The sequence below is a fragment of the Salvelinus alpinus genome, chromosome 19, assembly GCF_045679555.1.
Source record: "Salvelinus alpinus chromosome 19, SLU_Salpinus.1, whole genome shotgun sequence".
NCBI classification, from domain to species: Eukaryota; Metazoa; Chordata; class Actinopteri; order Salmoniformes; family Salmonidae; genus Salvelinus; species Salvelinus alpinus.
In genome coordinates this window covers 24,632,208-24,656,797 of record NC_092104.1, presented here as the reverse complement: position 1 = coordinate 24,656,797, position 24,590 = coordinate 24,632,208, and the positions used below count along the sequence as shown (strand labels likewise).

The 24,590-nt window shown below is 46.6% G+C and overlaps 1 protein-coding gene across 6 annotated transcripts in view; it reads left to right on the top strand.

Annotated features, from left to right (window-relative positions):
- tet3 (tet methylcytosine dioxygenase 3) overlaps positions 1-22,581 on the top strand; it is a 73,873-nt gene extending 51,292 nt beyond the window's left edge. For all 6 annotated transcript variants that reach the window (XM_071352677.1, XM_071352678.1, XM_071352675.1 and 3 more), the window contains 8 exons: positions 3,883-3,973; positions 10,760-10,853; positions 13,138-13,346; positions 14,001-14,151; positions 14,349-14,438; positions 15,583-15,720; positions 15,958-16,312; positions 16,667-22,581. In XM_071352677.1, coding sequence (XP_071208778.1) covers positions 3,883-3,973; positions 10,760-10,853; positions 13,138-13,346; positions 14,001-14,151; positions 14,349-14,438; positions 15,583-15,720; positions 15,958-16,312; positions 16,667-18,339 — 2,801 coding nt within the window. In that variant the 3' untranslated portion in view covers positions 18,340-22,581. The remainder of the gene's footprint in view (positions 1-3,882; positions 3,974-10,759; positions 10,854-13,137; positions 13,347-14,000; positions 14,152-14,348; positions 14,439-15,582; positions 15,721-15,957; positions 16,313-16,666) is intronic.
- The last annotated feature ends 2,009 nt before the right edge of the window (positions 22,582-24,590 follow it).

Below are 24,590 nucleotides of genomic sequence, written 5' to 3'. Positions count from 1 at the left end.
ATTCTTCTCTGCAGATCCTCTCAAGCTCTGTCAGGTTGGATGGGGAGCGTCGCTGCACAGCTATTTTCAGGTCTCCAGATATGTTTGATCGCGTTCAAGTCGGGGCTCTGGCTGGGCCAATCAAGGACATTTAGAGACATGTCCTGAAACAACTCCTGTGTTGTCTTGGCTGTGTGCTTAGGGTTGTCGCCCCAGTCTGAGGTCCTGAGTGCTCTGGAGCAGGATCTCTCTGTACTTTGCTCCGTTCATCTTTCCCTCGATCCTGACTAGTCTCCCAGTCACTACCTGCTGAAAAACATCCCCACAGCATGATGCTACCACCACCATGCCTCACCGTAGGGATGGTGCCAGATTTCCTCCAAACGTGATGCTTGGCATTCAAGCCAAGGAGTTCAATCTTGGTTTCATCAGACCAGAGAATCTTGTTTCTTATTATCTGAGAGTCCTTTAGGTGCCTTTTGGCAAACTCCAAGTGGGCTGTCATGTGCCTTTTTACTGAGGAGTGGCTTCCGTCTGGCCTATCTACCATAAAGTCCTGATTGGTGGAGTGCTCCAGAGATGGTTGTCCTTCTGAAAGGTTCTCCCATCAACACAGAGGAACTCTGGAGCTCTGTTAGAGTGACCATTGGGTTCTTGGTCACCTCCCTGAAAAAAGTCCCTTCTCCCCCGATTGCTCAATTTTGCTGGACGGCCAGCTCTAGGAAGAGTCTTGGTGGTTCAAAACTTCTTCCATTCAAGAATGATGGAGGCCACTGTGTTCTTGGGGACCTTCAATGCTGCATACACTTTTTGGTACCTTTCCCCAGATCCGTGCCTCGTCACAATCCTCTCTTGAAGCTTTACGGACAATTCCTTCGACCTCATGGCTTGGTTTTTGCTCTGACATGCACTGTCAACTGGGGGACGTTATATAGACTGGTGTGTGCCTTTCCAAATCATGTCCAATCAATTGAATTTACCACAGGTGGACTCCAATCAAGTTGTAGAAACATCTCAAGGATGATCAATGGAAACAGGATGCACCTGAGCTAATTTTTGAGTCTCATAGCAAAGGGTCTGAATACATTTGCAAACATTTCTCAAAACCTATTTTAGCTTTGTCATTATGGGGTATTGTGTGTAGATTGAGACATGTTTTTTATTAATACATTTTAGAATAAGGCTGTAATGTAACAAAATGTGGAAAAAGTCAAGGGGTCTGAATACTTTCAGAATATGCTTTGTCTGTTTTCCCCTGCCCCTCTTCCTGCCCGTTTTGATAATGGCCAATTATAAATCAAAATTAATTTGACATATTAGTAAAGACCAAATTAAATTGAGAACAGTCTCATGGTTGAATATATGAATACTTGAGAGAACAGTTGTGCAGCCTGAGACAAGGAACAGAGCTCAACCTTTTTTTGCTACTTTATCAAACCATCAATAGCCTATAGTCACATCATGTAGCCCATATACTATATGTTCTGATTTCTAAGACTTTCTAAGGTTTGTATTATTAACAACTAAAGTTGCCAAATAACTCTAAATCTAACGTACCCTATAGGACCTGTTTCAAATGATCACTTTTACGCTCAACATAGCCACTTCATATGTGCACTCACTCCGTAATGGGAAAAATATCCTTTCTATTTCATTCAGCGAAGTTCAATTATATTCTTCTTACTATAAAATCATATAAAATAAAGATAATGGAGGAGACTTATAAGCATATCTTGTCAGCTGAATGAAAAAGCCTACAGCCTATGGCATGGAGCATAGCCAGATAACTAACATACAGTAGGCCAACTCATATTCTGTTCTCCTGAAATACATTTTCTTCATATCATAATGTTTCTTTAGACCTGACTAAAATAAATAATGGATTTATTGTGATGGTGTATATTAAATTGATTCATTAGACTTTTTTAAACGTAGATGTTCCAAAGGCATGCATCACTGGCTTGTATGTGTGGAGGCCTGGAGATGCTAAACATGTTTATGTTAATTAACCGTCAATTACTGTGAGACCGGCTGTCTTTTTTCATGACAATAACCAGCGGACAAAATTTCATGACCGCCACAGCCCTAAACCTGACTCCCTCCCTCCCTCACACACACACACACACACACACTTCTCTTTCAAAAAATATGTCTCTCCTACTCTCTCAGAGAAGCAAGTATACTTTTACACTGCCCTCCACTCTGCTGCTTACAAAAATGAGACGACTTCTGCCTCTCACACAACAATTTTCACACACACAGTTCTATTTAGGCTACTAGTCCTATGTAGCGTTTCCCGCCTACTTCTGACCACGCCTTGCTTGGTTCCTCCCTGCACCGTGTCACTGGAATGTGGTCTCATTGCCTCTCAACCAGATACACACACACACTCTCATCCTCTAGCCTCCCTTGTTACACACACACACTCTCATCCTCTAGCCTCCCTTGTTACACACACACACACTCATCCTCTAGCCTCCCTTGTTACACACACACACACTCTCATCCTCTAGCCTCCCTTGTTACACACACACACACTCTCATCTTCTAGCCTCCCTTGTTACACACACACACACTCATCCTCTAGCCTCCCTTGTTACACACACACACTCTCATCCTCTAGCTTCCCTTGTTACACACACACACACTCATCCTCTAGCCTCCCTTGTTACACACACACACACTCTCATCCTCTAGCCTCCCTTGTTACACACACACACACACTCATCCTCTAGCCTCCCTTGTTACACACACACACACTCTCATCCTCTAGCCTCCCTTGTTACACACACACACACACTCATCCTCTAGCCTCCCTTGTTACACACACACACACTCTCATCCTCTAGCCTCCCTTGTTACACACACACACACTCTCATCCTCTAGCCTCCCTTGTTACACACACACACACTCTCATCCTCTAGCCTCCCTTGTTACACACACACACTCTCATCCTCTAGCCTCCCTTGTTACACACACACACACTCTCATCCTCTAGCCTCCCTTGTTACACACACACACACACTCTCATCCTCTAGCCTCCCTTGTTACACACACACACACACTCTCATCCTCTAGCCTCCCTTGTTACACACACACACTCTCATCCTCTAGCCTCCCTTGTTACACACACACACTCTCATCCTCTAGCCTCCCTTGTTACACACACACACTCTCATCCTCTAGCCTCCCTTGTTACACACACACAATCTATTACAGCTACCCTTGTGGGGACACACAATTAAGTCCCATTCAAAATCTTATTTTCCCTAACCCTTAACCCTAAACCTAACTCTAATCCTAACCTGTACTCTTACCTTTACCTTAACCTTAAACCTAACCCTAACCTTAACCCTAAACCTAACCCTAGCTCCTAACACTAATTCTAACCTTAACCCTAAACCCCGTAGAAATAACATTTGACCTTGCGGGGCCTAACAAAATGTCCCCAGTTGGTCAAATGTTTGTTTGTTTACTATTCTTGTGGGGACTTCTGGTCCCCACAAGAAGAGTTAAACACACACACACACACACACCACACACTGATTCATTCACTCCCTCAAACAGCCTTGGTTCTAATGTAGTGCCCCCACCCCGACTATCCCCCCAGTTATAACATAGTCAGTTTCAGCATAGTCAGTTTCAGGTTAGAGGAAGTGTGTGTGGCTTTACATCTATCTTCAGTCACACCTATCTATGGTCCCTCTTGGTTTCCATGGCCTGTTAGATATGAATAAGCAATCACTACTACTTCTGATACCTTCAATGTCACAGAACAGCCCTGCACTAATCCAAATAATACAGATATTATTGTGAGGAAGTAAAAAAGTTTGTGGTTGAATTAGAGGTGTACTATATTGCATTGTGAACTCTTTGTAATTCTCTCTCTCTCCTCTTCCCAGAGCAAGTCCTGGAGAAGGATGAGGGTCCGTACTACAATCACCTGGGCTCCGGGCCCACTGTGGCCTCCATACGAGAGCTGATGGAGACCAGGTGAGACTTCTGGAGCAGACTTGCTGTAGCGAAGATTTCCCTTCACTGGAACTAAGGGGCCTAGCCCGAACCATGAAAAACAGCCCCAGACCATTATTCCTCCTCCACCAAACTTTACAGTTGGCACTACGCATTGGGGCAGGTAGCTTTCTCCTGGCATCCGTCAAACCCAGATTCGTCCATCGGACTGCCGGATGGTGAAGCGTAATTCATCACACCAGAGAACGCGTTTCCACTGCTCCAGAGACCGTTGGCGGCGAGCTTTACACCACTCCAGACGACGCTTGGCATTGTGCATTGGTGATCTTAGGCTTGTATGCGGCTGCTCAGCCATAGAAACCAATTTCATGAAGCTCCCAACGAACAGTTCTTGTGCTGACATTGCTTCCAGAGGCAGTTTGGAACTTGGTAGTGAGTGTTGCAACCTAGGACAGACAATTTTTACGCGCTTCTGCACTCAGCGGTCCCGTTCTGTGAGCTTGTGCGGCCTACCACTTTGCGACTGAGCCTTTGTTGCTCCAAGACGTTTCCACTTCAAAATAACAGCACTTACAGTTGACCGAGGTGGTGCCACGTTGAAAGTCACTGAGCTCTTCAGTAAGGCCATTCATTTGACAATGTTTTATTGCAAAGCTGTGTGCTGTGTCCACATACTTTTGTGTATATGTAGTGTATTTCCCTATAGATAAGACATAGTGCAAAGGAGCAAGGACTGAAATAGCCTTAACCTGAGGGGAAATATCAGGGAATAGATGGGTGGAGGAAACACTACAGAATACTGTTGTAGTGTGCTTGTTCAGGAATTTTAGCCCCCTAGATTATAGCCACAAAACTCTTGATGGCAGCCTCCTGATTTTCCTGGAACAGTTAGCTGTTCTCTCCCTTTCCCTCTCAGTCTCTCCCTCTCCTCCTCTCCTTTTCTGTCCTTCTCTCCCTCCCTTTCTTTCTCCCGCTCTCTCCTCTCCCTCTCTCGTCACCTCTGCCTGTGAACAGGAGGTTATCCAGAGCTGCTGGCTATGGCCTGCTGTCTTGGCATCCAACTCTCCCACAGCTTTGAGCTAGCATCACTCTCTCTCTCCCTCTCCCTCCCTCTCTCCCTGCCTCCCTTTCTCTCTCTTTATTTCTCTCCCTCTCCCCCAGCACTGCTGTCTATCCCCCTCTCCCTTTTCTCCATCCCCTTCTCCCGTCCCCACTCCTCTGATCCTGTCCCCAGGGAATCCCTGACCCAGAATCCAATAGGAGGAACAGGAACTATCAGTATCAGCAGATTAGACAGAACAGAGGGATAGGCACAGTGAGAGGAAAGGAGATGAGGAGAGAGAGGCAGCAGGTAGCCTAGCGGTTTAAAGCGTTGGGCCAGTAACCGAAACGTCACTGGTTCGATACCCAGAGCCAACTAGGTGAAAAATATGTCTATGTGCCCTTGAGCAAGGCACATAACCCTAATTGCTCCTTAAATCACTCTGGATAAGAGTGTCTGCTAAATGACTGAAATGCGAAATCAGAGGAGAGACAGAGATGAGATGAAGAGACAGAGGAGAGGAACAGACGGAGAGAGGTAGAGAGCGATGAGAGAAAGAAGGGGGGAGACATTGAGAGAGAGTCAAACAGGGATACATTTGCATTAGGAAATAGATAGACTCGGTTTGAGGCTTTCTCTTGGGAGTATTGTAACGTGAAACTAGTGAATGGAAACATTACATACAGTAGCTACTTAATCACATTTACCAATTCAGTACCCTAAAAGTCGGGGAAATCTCAACTGACAAAACAGGAATAGTTCATTGGCAGCTGGAATGTCTTGGGATCAGTGTTTTTGCTGACTAAATATGGGGGGGGGGGGGGGGGGGGGGGGCTGCTTAGTGCATTTCCCATACATTGCTGTATAGGGGACCGGGGTCGAGAGTGACTGGCCATTATAGTAACAGAGGATATTTCCATAGACCAGTGACTCATCACTCTCCTGAGAGAGGGCGGGGTAGCAGATGCGGGGGATGGGTGAGGAGAAGAGGGGAAGATCCCTCTTTGTTTCTATTTGAGAGGTGACTTAAGAACTAAAGCCCTCTATAGTCTTCTCTTGACCCCTGAACCCACCTCTGACCCCATTGGCCCACCCCTATGGAGGCCAAGCCCACTCCTTCCGACTGGCTGGTGATTGGGGAATGAGTTCCCATTCAGGACAGAGCCACATGTGTCCCACCATAGTAGACCCGCTCAGGGGTGACATGACATCAACATGACATGTATGATACACAGGGAGGAAAAGGTGAGCTGTGGGCGAACATCTGAGTAATGCTGGTAGCCATAGTTCAAGACAAGTTTTGTTTCAGGTTGGGGGGCCTCCGGGTGCTCACCCGCCGTCGCCGAAGCGCCGTGAGGGCTGGGGAGAGTTTAAACCCCCGCCTGCGCCGGGGCGCAGAGCGGTTGACTGGGTTCCCGGTGCCGAGCGAGGATACTGGGCGATACTCAAGCCGCTTAAAAATGGGAGACCGTTTCGGGAAGTCCCGGTTCACCGGACACCCCCAGTCCCCTTCGGTAGCGGCCGACTCACCTGCCCATAGGTGCGCCGTGTGGCCGTGGCTAACGGGGAAAAGGGATGGAGCCGGTCGGGCGCAACCCTAGGCAAAAGGAATAGCGGGGAACCTCTTGACACTACAGGGGGTGCTGTTTCAACTTGGACATTTATCGTTCCCAAATTAAACTGCCTCGTACTCAATTCTTGCTCGTACAATATGCATATTATTATTACTATTGGATAGAAAACAATCTCTAGTTTCTAAAACCGTTTGAATTATGTCTGTGGGTGAACCAGAACTCTTTCTGCAGCGAAATCCATGACAGGAACTGCGAAGGTCTGAAAACGAGGCTCTGTTCTCAGTTCAGTTTAAAGCTCTGTATGTATCCTATGGGTCGACATGAACTGCACCCGCCTTCCCCTGGATGTCAGTAACCAATGAGAAGTGGAATGGAGTTTCTACGTAGTTCTCAGAGCTTATAAAAGGCCAAGGAACGAAGGGAGCTCTCTTTTCGACGTTCGTCATTGCGCAAAGCAAGACCTCAGGATGGCATTTTGAAACGCTCAGTTATCGACCTTAGATATATCCGTCTGTAATTTAATTCGATATAGGTGTTAGAAACATCATAACAAAGTTATTTTAAACCGAGTTATATCAGTTTATGCGAGTATATTGCTATTTTCGGAATTTCCTTAGTATTGCGTTTTGAACATTTGGGCATGTTGTGGCCACATAGCTATTGTTAGCTGCTAATTCCGAAGTTGAAGACGACGTTTTACAACCAAGCAACGATTCTTTTGGACAAAGGACCACTTGCCCAAGATTCTGATGGAAGCTCGTCCAAAAGTAAGAGCTATTTATGATGTTATTCCGTATTTATGTGGAAAAATGTAAACGCATTTGTCCGCCATTATTGCGGCACTAGTCTGGCTGTAACGCACACTGTATGTCTAGTAACGTTAATTTTAAAAATCTAACTCAGCGGTTGCATTAATAACTAATGCTTCTTTCATTTGCTGTCCAACCTGTATTTTTTTGTCAAGTTTACGATTATTTATTGATTAGATTAGGTGCCTTTCCAAGATGGCGCCGGCCAGAATGCATGACCTGTTGCCACTGATCACATTGTATAACCACGATTTGTGCTGCTAAATATGCACATTTTCGAACAAAACCTATATGCATTGTGTAATATGATGTTACAGGACTGTCATCTGATGAAGTATATCAAGGTTAGTCCAACATTATATATCTTTTGCTGTATTGTTACGATCGCTAACCTGTGCTGCTGGTAAATTGCTTGTGTTTCTGGCTATTGTGCTAAGCTAATATAATGCTATATTGTGTTTTCGCTGTAAAACACTTAAAACATCTGACATATTGGCTGGATTCACAAGATGTTGGGCTTTCATTTGCTGTACGCTGTGTATTTTTCAGAAATGTTTTAAGATGAGTAATTAGGTATTTGACGTTGGTCTCTGTAATTATTCTGGCAGCTTCGGCACTATTTCAGATTGCAGCTGCAATGTAGAACTGTGATTTATACCTGAAATATGCACATTTTTCTAAAAAAACATATGCTATACAATAAATATGTTATCAGACTGTCATCTTATGAAGTTGTTTCTTGGTTAGTGGCTATTTATATCTTTATTTGGTCGAATTAGTGATGGCTACTGATGGAGTAAAAAACTGGTGGAGTAAAAAAAGTGGTGTCTTTTGCTAACGTGGTTAGCTAATAGATTTACATATTGTGTCTTCCCTGTAAAACATTTTAAAAATCAGAAATGATGGCTGGATTCACAAGATGTGTATCTTTCAACTGGTGTCTTGGACTTGTGATTTAATGATATTTAGATGCTAGTATTTACTTGTGACGCTATGCTAGGCTATGCTAGTCAGCTTTTTTACTGTGGGGGGTGCTCCCGGATCCGGGTTTGGGAGGAATTAGAGGTTAACCCAACCCCCTGCACATTGTGCAGAGAGAGAGAGACACGCCAGAACGTAACCGGGCAAACACACATTCGTGTGGTTACACTTTATTTGGATAGTCCCCTATAAATGATCTACAGATGCTCACACTCTTAGGTTCTAGATAGCAGATAGTATATCAACAAACTCTGTTGAAATGCAACCGCTTGTTAGGGTTACTGTAAGGGTTAGGAGTAGCCCTTTCCTGCATTCAAATGACCAAATCGCCCTCTAGTGGCCTCATGCGTGGAATGTTATTCATATTTTTCATAATTTCAAAATTACTAAACAATATTTAAACAAAATGTCATACGATTTTGTTATATTTCAGTCTTCTGTGATGTAATATTGGGATGCAAACTCAAAATGTAATATATTATATCTGACATGGTAAAGGTGTCTTCTTTTTTAAGCCCATAACAATGTGTGTGAGGTGTATACTTTTGTTTCTTAGTAGATTTGTTTAAGACTACAAAGAAACACTCTGTGACCCTAAAAGGTTTTACGGGAAGGGGAAAGGGGGATACCTAATCAGTTGTACAACTGAATGCATTCAATTGAAATGTGTCTTCTACCCAACCCCTCTGAATCAGAGGTGCGGGGGGCTGCCATAATCAACATCCATGTCTTCGGCGCCCAGGGAACAGTGGGTTAACTGCCTTGCTCAGGAACAGAACAACAGGTTTTTACCTTGTCAGCTCGGGTTGGAGTAAGGGTTAAGGTTAGGGTCAGATTTAGGTCTGATTATGTTGGGCTTTGGCCTCTGTGAATATCAATGTGCCCTGTGAACACTCCTCTTGGCCAGCCCGGGTCAGCCAGCTTGTGGTGTCTTTGTTTGACAAGACACGTCCAACTCTCATGGAGACCAAAGGCTTACATTATGGTCTTGCAGAAGCACATAGGTTACTTGCTTATTAAGCAATAAGGCCAGAGGTGGTGTGATATATTGTGAATATACCACAGCTAAGGGGTGTTTTTAGGCACGATGTGAAAGTTTTATAATTAAGCAATAAGGCACCAGGGGTGTGTTATATGGCCAATATACCACGGCTAAGGGCTGTTCTGAACAATTAATAAAATCGCCACCGGACAATTTACATTGACCCCCTCCCTCTTGTACACTGCTGCCACTTGCTGTTTATTATCTATGCATAGTCACTTCACCCCCACCTACATGTACAAATTACCTCAACTGACCTGTACCCCCGCACACTAACTTGGTACCGGTGCCCCCTGTATATAGCTTCGTTATTCTTATTGTGTCACTTTTTATTATTACTTTTTATTTTAGTCTACTTGGTAAATATTTTCTAAACTCTTCTTGAACTACACTGTTGGTTAAGGGCTTGTAAGTAAGCATTTCACGGTAAAGACGACACTTGTTGTATTCGGCGCATGTGACAAATAAAGTTTGATTTGATTTAGCTGTGGTATATTGGCCGTATACCACAAACCCTCGAGGTGCCTTTATGCTATTATAAACTGGTTATCAATGTGATTAGAGCAGTAAAAATAAATGTTTTGTCATACCCGTGGTATACGGTCTGATATACTACGGCTGTCAGCCAATCAGCATTCAGGGCTTAAACCACCCAGTTTATAATGAACACTATACAATACAGTTAAACTATTCAGATTAAATCAAGTTTATTTTATATAGCCCTTCGTACACCAGCTAATATCTCGAAGTGCTGTACAGAAACCCAGCCTAAAACCCCAAACAGCAAGCAATGCAGGTGTAGAAGCACGGTGGCTAGGAAAAACTCCCTAGAAAGGCCAAAACCTAGGAAGAAACCTAGAGAGGAACCAGGCTATGAGGGGTGGCCAGTCCTCTTCTGGCTGTGCCGGGTGGAGATTATAACAGAACATGGCCAAGATGTTCAAATGTTCATAAATGACCAGCATGGTCAAATAATAATAATCACAGTAGTTATCGAGGGTGTAGCAAGTCAGCACCTCAGGAGTAAATGTCAGTTGGCTTTTCATAGCCGATCATTAAGAGTATCTCTACCGCTCCTGCGGTCTCTAGAGAGTTGAAAATAGCAGGTCTGGGACAGGTAGCACGTCCGGTGGACAGGTCAGGGTTCCATAGCCGCAGGCAGAACAGTTGAAACTGGAACAGCAGCAAGGCCAGGTGGACTGGGGACAGCAAGGAGTCATCATGCCCGGTAGTCCTGACGCATGGTCCTAGGGCTCAGGTCCTCCGAGAGAGAGAAAAAAAGAGAGAAGGATAGATTGTGTGTTGTTGTGATCAGTAAGACACACACACTCACACTGTGCTGTCTGTCTCTCTGTGCAGGTATGGAGAGAAGGGAGATGCTATCCGTATTGAGAAGGTGATCTATACCGGCCGGGAAGGCAAGAGCTCTCAGGGATGTCCCATCGCCAAGTGGGTGAGTACAAGTAGCCATACATAACAAACTGAACCTATACCTTTCACAGAACAAACCAAGCCTAACCACCCTACACAACACTAGCCTGGTCCCAGATCTGTTTGGGCTCTTGCCAACTCCATTGTTGTCATTGTCAAGCCAAACATGAAAATGAGTGTAAATGGTTGGCATGGTAGCACAAACAGACTGGCCCTCGTCGGGCTAACACAAAACACTAGTGTAGGCAACCAAAAACTATTTCATATCATCACACAATGTTTCATTAGGCTTATTGTCTGTGCATTTTCTATACTCTTCTATATACTAAGAGCAATGAGGTTAAAAAAACATGCAAAAATGAATAAGAGTAGAGTAGATGGCACCACATCCTCACCCTCACAGACACCACAGCCTCAACCCCACAGACACCACAGCCTCACCCTCAGACACTACAGCCTCACCCCTCACAGACACCACAGCCTCACCCCTCACAGACACCACAGCCCCACCCCTCACAGACACCACAGCCTCAACCCCACAGACACCACAGCCTCAACCCCACAGACACCACAGCCTCACCCTCACAGACACCACAGCCTCACCCTCACAGACACCACAGCCTCACCCTCACAGACACCACAGCCTCAACACCACAGCCTCACCCACAGACACCACAGCCTCACCCTCACAGACACCACAGCCTCACCCTCACAGACACCACAGCCTCAACCTCACAGACACCACAGCCTCACCCTCACAGACACCACAGCCTCACCCTTACAGACACCACAGCCTCACCCTCACAGACACCACAGCCTCACCCTCACAGACACCACAGCCTCACCCTCACAGACACCACAGCCTCAACATCACAGACACCACAGTATCACCCCCACGTACACCACGGTATCACCCCCACGTACACCACGGTATCACCCCCACGGACACCACGGTATCACCCCCACGGACACCACAGTATCACCCCCACGGACACCACGGTATCACCCCCACGGACACCACAGTACCACCCCCTCGGACACCACAGTATCACCCCCACGGACACCACAGTATCACCCCCACGGACACCACAGTATCACCCCCTCGGACACCACGGTATCACCCCCACGGACACCACAGTACCACCCCCTCGGACACCACAGTATCACCCCCACGGACACCACGGTATCACCCCCACGGACACCACAGTATCACCCCCTCGGACACCACGGTATCACCCCCACGGACACCACGGTATCACCCCCACGGACACCACAGTACCACCCCCTCGGACACCACAGTATCACCCCCACGGACACCACAGTATCACCCCCACGGACACCACAGTATCACCCCCTCGGACACCACAGTATCACCCCCACGGACACCACAGTATCACCCCCACGGACACCACAGTATCACCCCCACGGACACCACAGTACCACCCCCTCGGACACCACAGTATCACCCCCACGGACACCACGGTATCACCCCCACGGACACCACGGTATCACCCCCACGGACACCACGGTACCACCCCCTCGGACACCACAGTACCACCCCCTCGGACACCACAGTATCACCCCCACGGACACCACAGTATCACCCCCACGGACACCACAGTAACACCCCCTCGGACACCACAGTATCACCCCCTCGGACACCACAGTATCACCCTTCTCGGACACCACAGTATCACCCCCTCAGACACCACAGTATCACCCCCACAGACACCACAGTATCACCCCCACAGACACCACAGTATCACCCCCTCAGACACCACAGTACCACCCCCTCAGACACCACAGTATCACCCCCTCAGACACCACAGTATCACCCCCTCAGACACCACAGCCTCACCCCCACAGTATCTCCCCCACAGACACCACAGCCTCACCCCCACAGACACCACAGCATCACCCCCTCAGACACCACAGCCTCACCCCCACAGACACCATAGCCTCACCCCCACAGACACCACAGCCTCACCCCCACAGACACCACAGCCTCAACCCCAGACAGTAAAGCAGTAGGGGGTCCAGTAGGGGGTCTCCCATGTCCCTCTCCCTCCCAGTTAGGGTTCTCCACCTCTGTCACTCCCTCTGACACCCTGCTAATGGCTTTATGGATTCAAAACAGACACTATGGAGAGAGTAGAGGAGAAGACAGGTTGTTAGTGACAATATAGACACAAGGTGGGAGGGAGCTGGGGGAAGACAAGACAGGTGTCGATCTTACCCTTTCTCTCTCTCTCTTTCTTTCTCTCTCTTTCTCACCCTTTCTCTCTTTCCCCCTCTCCTCATCTCAGGTGATTCGTCGGGGCAGTGAGACAGAGAAGTTGCTGTGTCTGGTGCGTCCCCGGCCGGGTCACCACTGTCCCAACGCTGTCATCATCATCCTCATCATGGCGTGGGAGGGCGTGCCACGGGCGCTAGGCGACAAGCTCTACCGAGAGCTCTCCGCCACCATCACCAAGTTCGGCAACCCCACCAGCCGCCGTTGTGGACTCAACGACGAGTAAGTGACAGCACAGACCCATGGCTCATCTGAATAAGTGACAGCACAGACCCATGGCTCATCTGAATAAGTGACAGCACAGACCCATGGCTCATCTGAATAAGTGACAGCACAGACCCATGGCTCATCTGAATAAGTGACAGCACAGACCCATGGCTCATCTGAATAAGTGACAGCACAGACCCATGGCTCATCTGAATAAGTGACAGCACAGACCCATGGCTCATCTGAATAAGTGACAGCACAGACCCATGGCTCATCTGAATAAGTGACAGCACAGACCCATGGCTCATCTGAATAAGTGACAGCACTTATCTGAATATGCTCATGTTCTTCTTTTAAATTAGCATTAAACTTGAGGCTATACAGTGCAGTGTGTTGCCATTTAGATGGCAGACTGAGGGAGGCTTTCAGCCGAAACATCTTCATGATAATCGCTGTTGTAGATTGAAATAATATAATAAGTTAATATGTTATTCTAGTTCTACTTCTGGACTGCAGATCACTTCATTATCCTTTTTTTACTGATATTCAATATGCACTGAGGCATCTGTTCCAGAATGATGAAGAGGACTGTGTCAGTGTCTGACGACTGTGTCAGTGTCTGATGACTGTGTTCGTGCTCTCTGTCGCCCCTGGCCTGCCTGCCTGCAGTCGTACGTGTGCGTGCCAAGGCAAGGACCCTGACAGTTGTGGAGCGTCCTTCTCCTTCGGCTGCTCCTGGAGCATGTACTTTAACGGCTGCAAGTACGCCCGCAGCAAAACACCCCGCAAGTTCAGACTGGCAGGAGACCACCCCCAAGAGGTAAGGGACCACGAGATCTATGGTCTATCTCACAGGAGGTTGGTGGCACCTTAATTGTGGAGAACGGGCTCGTGGAACACACAACTCTGATACCACCTTCACAGCACTGGTATATTATTGACAGCACCACACCAAGATAAAACTGTTACTGATGTGGTTATGCTGACCTGTTGTGTGTGTGTGTGTGTGTATGTCAGGAGGATCAACTCAGGGATAACTTCCAGGATCTGGCCACTGAGTTGGCTCCCCTGTACAAGCAGCTGGCCCCACAGGCATACAATAACCAGGTAACACCTGCCTTCACACCCACCTTCACCTAGCTGCAGCTGTTAAGTTATAGCGCCAGAGCCCTCTAAATAGTAGTCTATCCCTCCAATAGTAAACAACACAAGCTGCAGGATGCTATGAGTTTTTGATATGTTGTGTGTAGTAACAGGTTGCTCTTGGATATGGCATCCTCCTCCCCCTGTGTCCCTCAGTGTCATAATGTATAGTCTGTGTAACATGGTGTCCTTTGACATGCTGACCATCCTCCTCCCCCTGTGTCCCTCAGTGTCATAATGTATAGTCTGTGTAACATGGTGTCCTTTGACATGCTGACCATCCTCTTCCCCCCGTGTCCCTCAGTGTCATAATGTATAGTCTGTGTAACATGGTGTTCTTTGACATGCTGACCATCCTCTTCCCCCCGTGTCCCTCAGTGTCATAATGTATAGTCTGTGTAACATGGTGTTCTTTGACATGCTGACCATCCTCTTCCCCCTGTGTCCCTCAGTGTGATAATGTATAGTCTGTGTAACATGGTGTTCTTTGACATGCTGACCATCCTCTTCCCCCTGTGTCCCTCAGTGTGATAATGTATAGTCTGTGTAACATGGTGTCCTTTGACATGCTGACCATCCTCTTCCATGTGTCCCTCAGTGTCATAATGTATAGTCTGTGTAACATGGTGTCCTTTGACATGCTGACCATCCTCTTCCATGTGTCCCTCAGTGTCATAATGTATAGTCTGTGTAACATGGTGTCCTTTGACATGCTGACCATCCTCTTCCCCCTGTGTCCCTCAGTGTCAGAATGTATAGTCTGTGTAACATGGTGTCCTTTGACATGCTGACCATCCTCTTCCCCCCGTGTCCCTCAGTGTCATAATGTATAGTCTGTGTAACATGGTGTCCTTTGACATGCTGACCATCCTCTTCCATGTGTCCCTCAGTGTCATAATGTATAGTCTGTGTAACATGGTGTCCTTTGACATGCTGTCCATCCTCTTCCCCCCGTGTCCCTCAGTAGTTTTACACTCTACTGGAGAATTACTTGGTATACTTCCCCCCAAAAGTACACGATAGAAACTCAAGGATGATATGAGTGTTAGACATAGTCTGTAGAGTATTCCCATGCTTACCCTGCTGTGTCCCCTCTCCTGTCCCTCAGTGTCAGAATGAGGTGACGGCTCCAGACTGCAGGTTGGGTCTGAAGGAGGGCCGGCCCTTCTCTGGTGTCACCGCCTGCATGGATTTCTGTGCCCACGCTCACAAGGACCAGCACAACCTCTACAACGGCTGCACTGTGGTATGACACACAGCCCTACCTCTCTCTCTTTCTGTCACTCTCTCTGTCACTGTCTTAATAGCTTTCAGTCTGTCTTCTTTCTCACTCTTTCCCTCTCTTTGTGTGGACATCGAATGGATGCTCTGCTGTGTGTGTTTGACTGTGTGTATGTGTGGCAGGGGCATGTGGTGGTATAGAGACTGTTTGGATGGTACAGACAGTGAGTGTCCCACACTAACCCCCCCCCCCCTCCCCAAGGTGTGCACTCTGACTAAAGAGGACAACCGTACAGTGGGGGAGATCCCAGAGGACGAGCAGCTCCACGTACTTCCCCTCTACAAGGCCGCCCTCACAGACGAGTTCGGCAGCGAGGAGGGCCAGCGGCAAAAGATGCGCACTGGCGCCATTCAGGTGCTTAGCAACTTCCGCCGTGAGGTCCGCAAGCTGCCCGAGCCCGCCAAGTCCTGCCGCCAGCGCCGCCTGGACGCTAAGAACCGCGCCTCGGAGAAGAAGAAGGCCAAGCAGCAGCTGCCCACGGAGACGCCGGATAAGACGGTGATCAAGACGGAGGTCCGGCACGCTGGCTCCCCTGTCAGACAGTACGGCAATAAAGGCGAGATAACCCCTGAACTCTACTAGAAACATGGGAGAGTGGCTTCATGAGTGTTGTGAGCTTTATGCTAGTAATAAACCCAGAACTCAGGTGTTTTAAACAAAACTCCAGCCAACTTTACGATATGACGATAATAATATGGTCATAGAGTATATTTAATCCAAACTGACCTCGGGGTTAAGACTTATAGCTAGTCAGCATACAGTATGCAGCCCATTCAGGAATAAAACCCACTACTGGTGTTCTAAGCAAAACTCCAACCAAGTGAACCATAAAAACCACAGATTTGTGCAGAGGCAAATGATTATCTCATGTCTTATCACCCCTCTCTCCTCTGCCTACTCTCCCCCACAGTGATCACTAAGCAGGAGGTGAAGCCCACCATAAAGAAGGAGCCAGTGGACCAGTGCCAATACCCCTACCACGTCTACCCCTCCAACCCTGGCTACTACGCACTTGGAGGCCCCCCTTCCAATGGCCAGCCCCCTGCACTTCCACCTCCACCAGGCCCTGTAAATGGCTACCACCCCAATCTACCCTCAGCACTGCCTTACGGCTACTACAACTATCCCCCCAACCCTAACCCACTTTTCCCCCATGAGCTCACTTACGAGGGCCGCAACAGCTCCTGGCTTCACGCAGGGCACAATGCTTCCCCCGGCCCTGTGGACAAGAAGCCAGACGTTCAGAGCCTCCAGGCCAGGCTGGCACACTCCTATTCAGGCCCAGGCCTCCCTGAGCAGCAGCATGGAGACCCAGCCAACCAACACCAATGCAACGCTTACCCACACCCCCACCAGCCTGACTATAACCAATCACGTCCCTCCTCAGTCTCCTCAGAGCCCTCCCACAGAGGGACCCCTGTCATCAAGCAGGAGCCCATGGATGTGCCAGTGTATGAGGGGGGCAATACCCAGAGCTGTCCCGACAGTCCCATCCCCACCCCACAGCCTGAAGGGCCCTGGCCCGGGCACAAGCCCAACGGGAGTATGGTACCAGGCAGCTGGGAAGGCAACCTCCAACCACCATGCCCCCCGGAGGCTCCCTTCACTTCAGACAAGCAGCAGGTCCACCAGCAGGGACCTCACCAGACTTCCCAGTCTCCATACTCGCAGCATCAGCATCCCCCACAACAGCCCTCCCCATACCCCCAGCAGTGGAACTCGTACCCTGGCCCCAACACCCCCAAGGCCTCCCCTGTTCCCTCCCCGTCACCCTCTTCTTCCCCACACCCCGGCACCCCCCGCCACTGGGACAGCCCTGCTCCCAGCCCTCAGCCTAAGGCTTGGCCCATGGGCATGGTTCCTGCTGGGTACTGCCCTAGCCCCGCCAGAGGCTTCCCCGACAAGATATGCTCCAAAGCGGGCGAGAGTCAGGGCTCGACCCCCCTAGGTCTCCAGGAGAAGGCCTGGAAGTCTTTTGGAGGATCCATGGCAGGTACACAGTCTCCAGACCCAGAGGCCTGCTGGGACCCTAACCGGGCCGAGACCCCGAGCGACGTCGAGAGCCAGAGAGGTCGCGACCTGGACGAGGAAGAGCAGTGGTCGGACAGCGAGCATAACTTCCTGGACCCCAGCATCGGAGGGGTGGCGGTGGCACCCGCCCACGGTTCCATCCTGATCGAGTGTGCCCGGCGTGAGCTGCACGCCACCACGCCGCTCAAGAGGCCCGACCGCTCTCACCCCACCCGCATCTCCCTGGTGTTCTACCAGCACAAGAACATGAACCAGCCCTGCCATGGCCAGTGGCTCTGGGAGGCTAAGATGAAGATGCTGGCGGAGCGGGCTAGAGAGAGGCAGCAGGAGGCAGCACTACTGGGGCTGCCCTACGAGGACATCAAACCTGGGAAGAAACGCAAGTTGGGGGCCACGGCAGGAGGGGCCAGCCCGGGGCCTGGCCAGACCATGGAGGGGCCAGTGATGGGGATTGTGACGCGGTTGGCCACCACCCACCACACCACCTCCACGGTCACTGTGTCCCCTTATGCCTTTACCACCCTCACAGGGCCCTACAGCCACTTTGTGTGAGGATGGACAGACAGACGGACACACAGGCTGGTGGAGGGAGAGCGGGCTGAGCAGGACAGAGATGAGTATCTCAGCCCCTCCTTTAGTCCTGTGTCTCTCTCCATCCTTCTCCTCCTCCTGCTCTGTTTTCTCACTCTGGTGCTCTGGGCTGGAAGGAGGGGGACTACTGGTTTGATTCCTCTTTTTGTTTTGTTTGTTTTTTACCTCATGTCAGGCAGCAGTTTGGGCCCGACCCTGGACCAGACAGACACACTGCCTGTGGTGCTCTTTCTCTCTCCTCTGCGGGAGGGACTCCATTGCTTCTCCTTCTTCATAGAATTTTAATGATCCTCCTAATTATTACTATTATTATCAATATTATTACGATTGTTATTGTTACTGTCAATGTTGTTATTACAGGTATTATTATTATTATGAAGATGCTGATTTGATTTGTTTGTTTATTGATGTGGTTGTTTTTTCATGTTATTAATTATTATTTTGTTTATGTTGTGTTTTTTTACCGAGGGGTCTGTCTTGCTTTTTTCCCATATTTCTGTAAATCTGCCCTTTTCTTTTTTGGGGGGGGCTTTTGAAATGTTTGTAACTGTACTTGGAGAAAGGCCTTTCTCAACACTGCAAGGCTCTTCAAGACTGTCTTTCCAACAAGCATGACATACACATGTTTTACATTTGAATCATTAATCTTGACCAAAAGAGTGAAGAGAAACCCACAGAAACTTCTCTGAACCATCCCACATAGTGGAAGGTTTTTAGTAACGTCCCCAAAGTCTTTTTTAAACCAACTCCTGTCCTGTCTGCCTTGCTGTGAAGAGAAGGGTTCTTCTCTCTCCATTTGTACTCTCACCCCCCGATCCGCATCACTCTACTGCTGTGGTGCTTCATTGATCTTTATCCCTTTTACAGGGATGATATCAGTCTCTCCATTCATCTCTTCTTCACGGCACTAGATGCTGAATATAAGGGTGCTCTTATAGCATAGATGTAGAGTGAGAACAACAGGCACTAGAAGTCCTCATCTTCCTTCAGGTGTTGGTTGAGAGATCTATCCCTCCAGTTCTATGGCTCCTGTGGGGATTAGTGAGCGCTTTCTATTTGAAGCACAAGAGGGCAGCAGTGACCCCTGTAAAATGGTGCACTGATACACACAGAAACCAACTCTCACTTACAAACACACATGGGCACACACACACACACACACACAAAGCTCTTGTCATCAAGCCAGCACAGAGCAATGCCTTACTGCTTTAAACCACCGAAGCATGGCCGCCAAAGTCTGGTCCTTCCAATGACCGCAGGCAGCACGGGCCACGCAAGCCCTTTATCCTGAAACCAGAGACAATGATGGGAATAGTGTGTGGACAGAAATGCACTCCTAAACACACTGGTGCTTTCCCTACACATGTTGACACACAAAGGGCTCAGTCAGTGAGTCCTGCTTCTGCCTGGTGCTGTTTTGAAGCAGAGCAAGGTTTGTCTCTATGCACACACTGTCACGACAGAGCCAGTAAATCCTTATTCACCAATCATGGCTGCCTCTGCATTGCTTGCGTGTCAGAGCCAGAGCCTGCTTGGGGCTCACTTTTGAGATGAGAAATCTTGGTGCTTATGAAGTGGTCGAGATAGAGCTCTCTATACCTCAACGTTGCCGAGACACTGGTCATGGTTGCAAAACGCTACAAACACACACACACACAGGCACCACTGAGGTCAGAGGAACATGATAAATATTAGTCCACAGATTCCCCGTGTGCTCTACAAACTCATTTTAATCCACTTTTTTATTATTTATTACATGATAATGATGATGATTGTTGTTATTGTTTTTTTGTTTTGTTATAGCTAATAGAAATTGTACATACAGAAGAAAATATTTTATAAAAGCACTTTTAATCTTGATTTCATTGAGAGAAAAAAGAGAACAGATTATTGACAACTTGAAGCTTCGTTTTTTTAATGTTTTTTGTTTTTTTCTCGAGAGAGATAAAAAAAAAAGGTACATATTTAAAATATTTAGGTAAGATTATTTAACTGTTGAGGGATAATGACTAAATCATAAATGATTCCAGGCTTTTTAGTCCAGTCAGTTTGCCAGACAGCCCTTAGTAACAGAAAACAACTCAGTGATTTCCAATGTGTTGTTATGTCTGTAGATGTATACTCAATACTGCTGTCCTGATTTCATAAGTACTGTACTACACGATACCTCTGACAGCAACCAACCAGCCACCCTTCCTTCATGAGAAAAGATTGACCTAATCAGTAATCAGGCCATTTATAAGCCAGAGTATGATATCTAACATTCCACTCTGAGAATCAATGAGAAACAAAGTATTTCTTGTTTTTTAACACAAGAATCAAACAGTTGCAGAATCAAAGTTGTCAGAAGTGCTTGTATGAGAGAACTCTAGTGACAGAGGTGAGGTGTAGCCCCAGCAATCTGTCTTGTCCATTGTGTTAGACTGAGGTGAGAGGTTGTCACCACCGTAACTTGTTTTTAATGTGGTATTATCAATGATAGTGATTTTAACAGTAGTAAAAGATGTAACAGTAATGGAAAACTATGACAACTTAACACTTGTAGTACCAGACTGAAGGTGCAGTGTATTAATGGAAGACACCAGATAATAACTGGTAGTTTAGTTTGTAATATCTTTTATTGGTTGTTGTAGATTGTCACAGACATGACCAACAGGACTTTGACTAATTTAGGGACTGGGGGAATATGGCTATTCTATTCCCACCGTTAGAACAAACTCCCCCTTTAATAACGGCAATGCATGATCGACACACAGTTAGAATGATTCAGTCATATTTATGACCTATGTAATAATGGGTGCTGATCATATATACTGCATATTCATTTTTGATTTGTACAAAACATTTTGGGAGGCTAATGCTATGGTGCTACTCCCTAACTTCACTGTGGAATAAAATGGGGGGACATGATTATATCACTGATATTTTTCTGAGCTCTTAGAATGATAAGATAAACTATTTCTTTGAATATTGCAGTTTCAATGATGGGGAACTACTCCGGTGCTGATGTAATGGGAATTTCCCATTCATGTTCAAGGTAATAAAAAAATAAGAAGAAAACTGTTGAATTGAACCACTCACACAGTTCATACACAACTTTTATTAATCCTTCGTCCACATAAGCTACTTGAAAAGGAACTCTATTCTCGCTTTAACTGGTATGGGGATTGAAGAATCATATTATATTGAAGTGAACAGACTGTTATCTTAATTAAAAACTTGGTGCAGTGTATGTGCTGGAAGCTATTATACATGACTCTTTTGGGTATGTTGTACATTTTTATGGTGATGGGAGAATGTTAAGATATTGAAACAACAAGAGCATACTCCCTCCCTATGTTTCTTACAGGTTGGCATTTATTGAGATTACTCATGTACTGGAGGCAGCTCTGCAGGGTGTTCATTAGCTTGCACAGCCACAAAGTCATAAAATCTGATTTTAAACCTGACCTTATCCCTAACCTTAAACACACTGCTAACCCTAATGCCTAATAACCCTTACCTTAATTGAAGACCAAAAAGCAAATTTTTGTTTTCAAACATTTCTACGATATAGCAAATGTTGACTTTGCAGCTGGCCCATCTAGCAGAAACAGCTAAATTCTGCCTCCAGGGCAAGACTTATGACAATAAACATCAACCTGCATGTTTCTCCCCCATAGACTTATTTACTTACATACTTATACACTCACTAACTCTTTACCTATACACACTTCACATATTTTAAATGTTTATCTCATACTTTGTCTTTCTCTCCTCCCTCTCTCTCTCACACACTCACGCCCACCCACCCCCACACACACACACACACACAAATATTATCAGGATGTATACTCTGCTCTCAGTACTGATCTCTGATCTTCATTGATCACCCCATCTGCCCACTCTTCCAAGCTGGACTCAAGCTGGGCTCAGGGTGGACTCAAGCTGGACTCAATCTGGGCTCAGGCTTAAATCCTGTCCCAAATAAACAAAACATCACATCTGGCAGCTACATTCCTTTTTGAGTTTAAAGATTGTTCATGGTTCTATTTTTTCATGTCAAGTATGCAGTATGTTAAAAAAAAAAAGATTTGTTTCTTTGTTTTTGTTCAGTCTCTCTTTGTAGATGTATGGTGTACTATGTGAATACATAATGTATGTGGTACAACCCACAATATTGTTTTATGTTGCGAGATAATAAAAAATAATAAAAAATAATAATTAGTGTTATGATCAACATTTTTGCTATATACAGTGCATTCGGAAAGTATTCAGAACCGTTGACTTTTTCCACATTTTGTGACGTTACAGCCTTATTCTAAAATTGATTAAATAGTTTTTTCCCCTCATCAATCTACACACAATACCCCATAACGACAAGCAAAAACTGGTTAAGAAATACAAAAATGTAATATCACATTTACATAAGTATTTTGACCCTTCACTCTGTACTTTGTTGAAGCACCTTTGGCAGTGATTACAGCCTTGAGTCTTATTGGGTTACAAGCTTGGCACACCTGTATTTGGGGAGTTTTTCCCATTCTTCTCTGCAGATCCTCTCAAGCTCTGTCAGGTTGGATGGGGAGCGTCGCTGGACAGCTATTTTCAGGTCTCCAGAGATGTTAGATCGTGTTCAAGTCCGGGCTCTGGCTGGGCCACTCAAGGACATTCAGAGACTCCCGAAGCCATTCCTGCGTTGTCTTGGCTGTGTGCTTAGGGTCGTTGTCCTGTTGGAAGGTGAACCTTCCAGTCTGAGGTCCTAAGTGCTCTGAAGCAGGTTTTCATCAAGGATCTCTCTGTACCTTGCTCTGTTCATCTTTCCCTTGATCCTGACTAGTCTCCCAGTCCCTGCTGCTGAAAAATATCCCCACAGCATGATGCTGTCACCACCATGCTTTACCGTGGGGATGGTGCCAGGTTTCCTCTGGACGTGACGCTTGGCATTCAGGCCAAGGAGTTAAATCTTGGTTTCATCAGACCGGAGAATCTTGTTTCTCATGGTCAGAGTCCTTTAGGTGCCTTTTAGCAAACTCCAAGCGGGCTGTCATGTGCCTTTTACTGAGGAGTGGCATCATTCTGGCCACTACCATAAAGGCCTGATTGGTGGAGTGCTGCAGAGATGGTTGTCCTTCTGGAAGATTCTCCCATCTCCACAGAGGAACTTCAGAGCACTGCCAGAGTGAGCCTCGGGTTCTTGGCCACCTCCCAATCAAGGATGATCAATGGAAACAGGATGCACCTGAGCTCAATTTCAAGTCTCATAGCAAAGGTTCTGAATACTTATGTAAACAAGGTATTTCTTTTTTTTGTTTTTTTTGTGCTAAAACTTTAAAAAATCTGTTTTCACTGTCATTATTGGGTATTGTGTATAGATTGATGAGGGGAAAAAATATTTAATACATTTTAGAATAAGGCTGTAACGTAACAAAATGTGGACAAAGTCTGAATACTTTCTGACTTGTATGACAGTAAATAGTATATTAGTTTTGAACTAGTATAACAATCACACAAACCGTGGTTCAGTTAACTCTTCATGTCCACATGAGGGCAGCAAAGCAATATGATGTTCTATAGGTGTCTGTCTGTCTGCACATATACTTGTGCAATAAGTGGCCAATTCCAAATGGAATGTTATTCCCTTTCCTTATGCACCTTCCTCTACGTGTATTCTGACGTTGAACTTAAGCATGAGAATAGCTTAAGTTCAAAATAGCTTGAATACTATTCAAACGCTATTCATTTTGGGAGATCAAAGAAATGAAGGTGTTGCGGTGTGTCTACAGATACACCACTTGACTTAATTCCCTCATAATTGCACCACCTTTACGCACAATGAAACGATGAATAAGGTCGCGCAACCTGTCGGTTCCAAGTGAAACATCTACTTTTTCTCTGATAGAAATAACACCATTCTTCATGCACTGCAATTTACAAATTTGATACGAGCTAGATAAATGACTATTCCGTTTGGATAAGGGGATCGTAAATATAAATTACAATTGTTTTATATATACACCACATGACCAATAGTATGTGGACACCTGCTCGTCGAACATCTCATTCCAAAATCATGGGCATTAATATGGAGCTGGTTCCCCCTTTTGCTGCTATAACAGCCTCCACTAGATGTTGGAACATTGCTGCGGGGACTTGCTTCCATTCAGCCACAAGAGCATTAGTGAGGTCGGGCACTGATGTTGGGTGATTAGGCCTGGCTCGCAGTCGGCGTT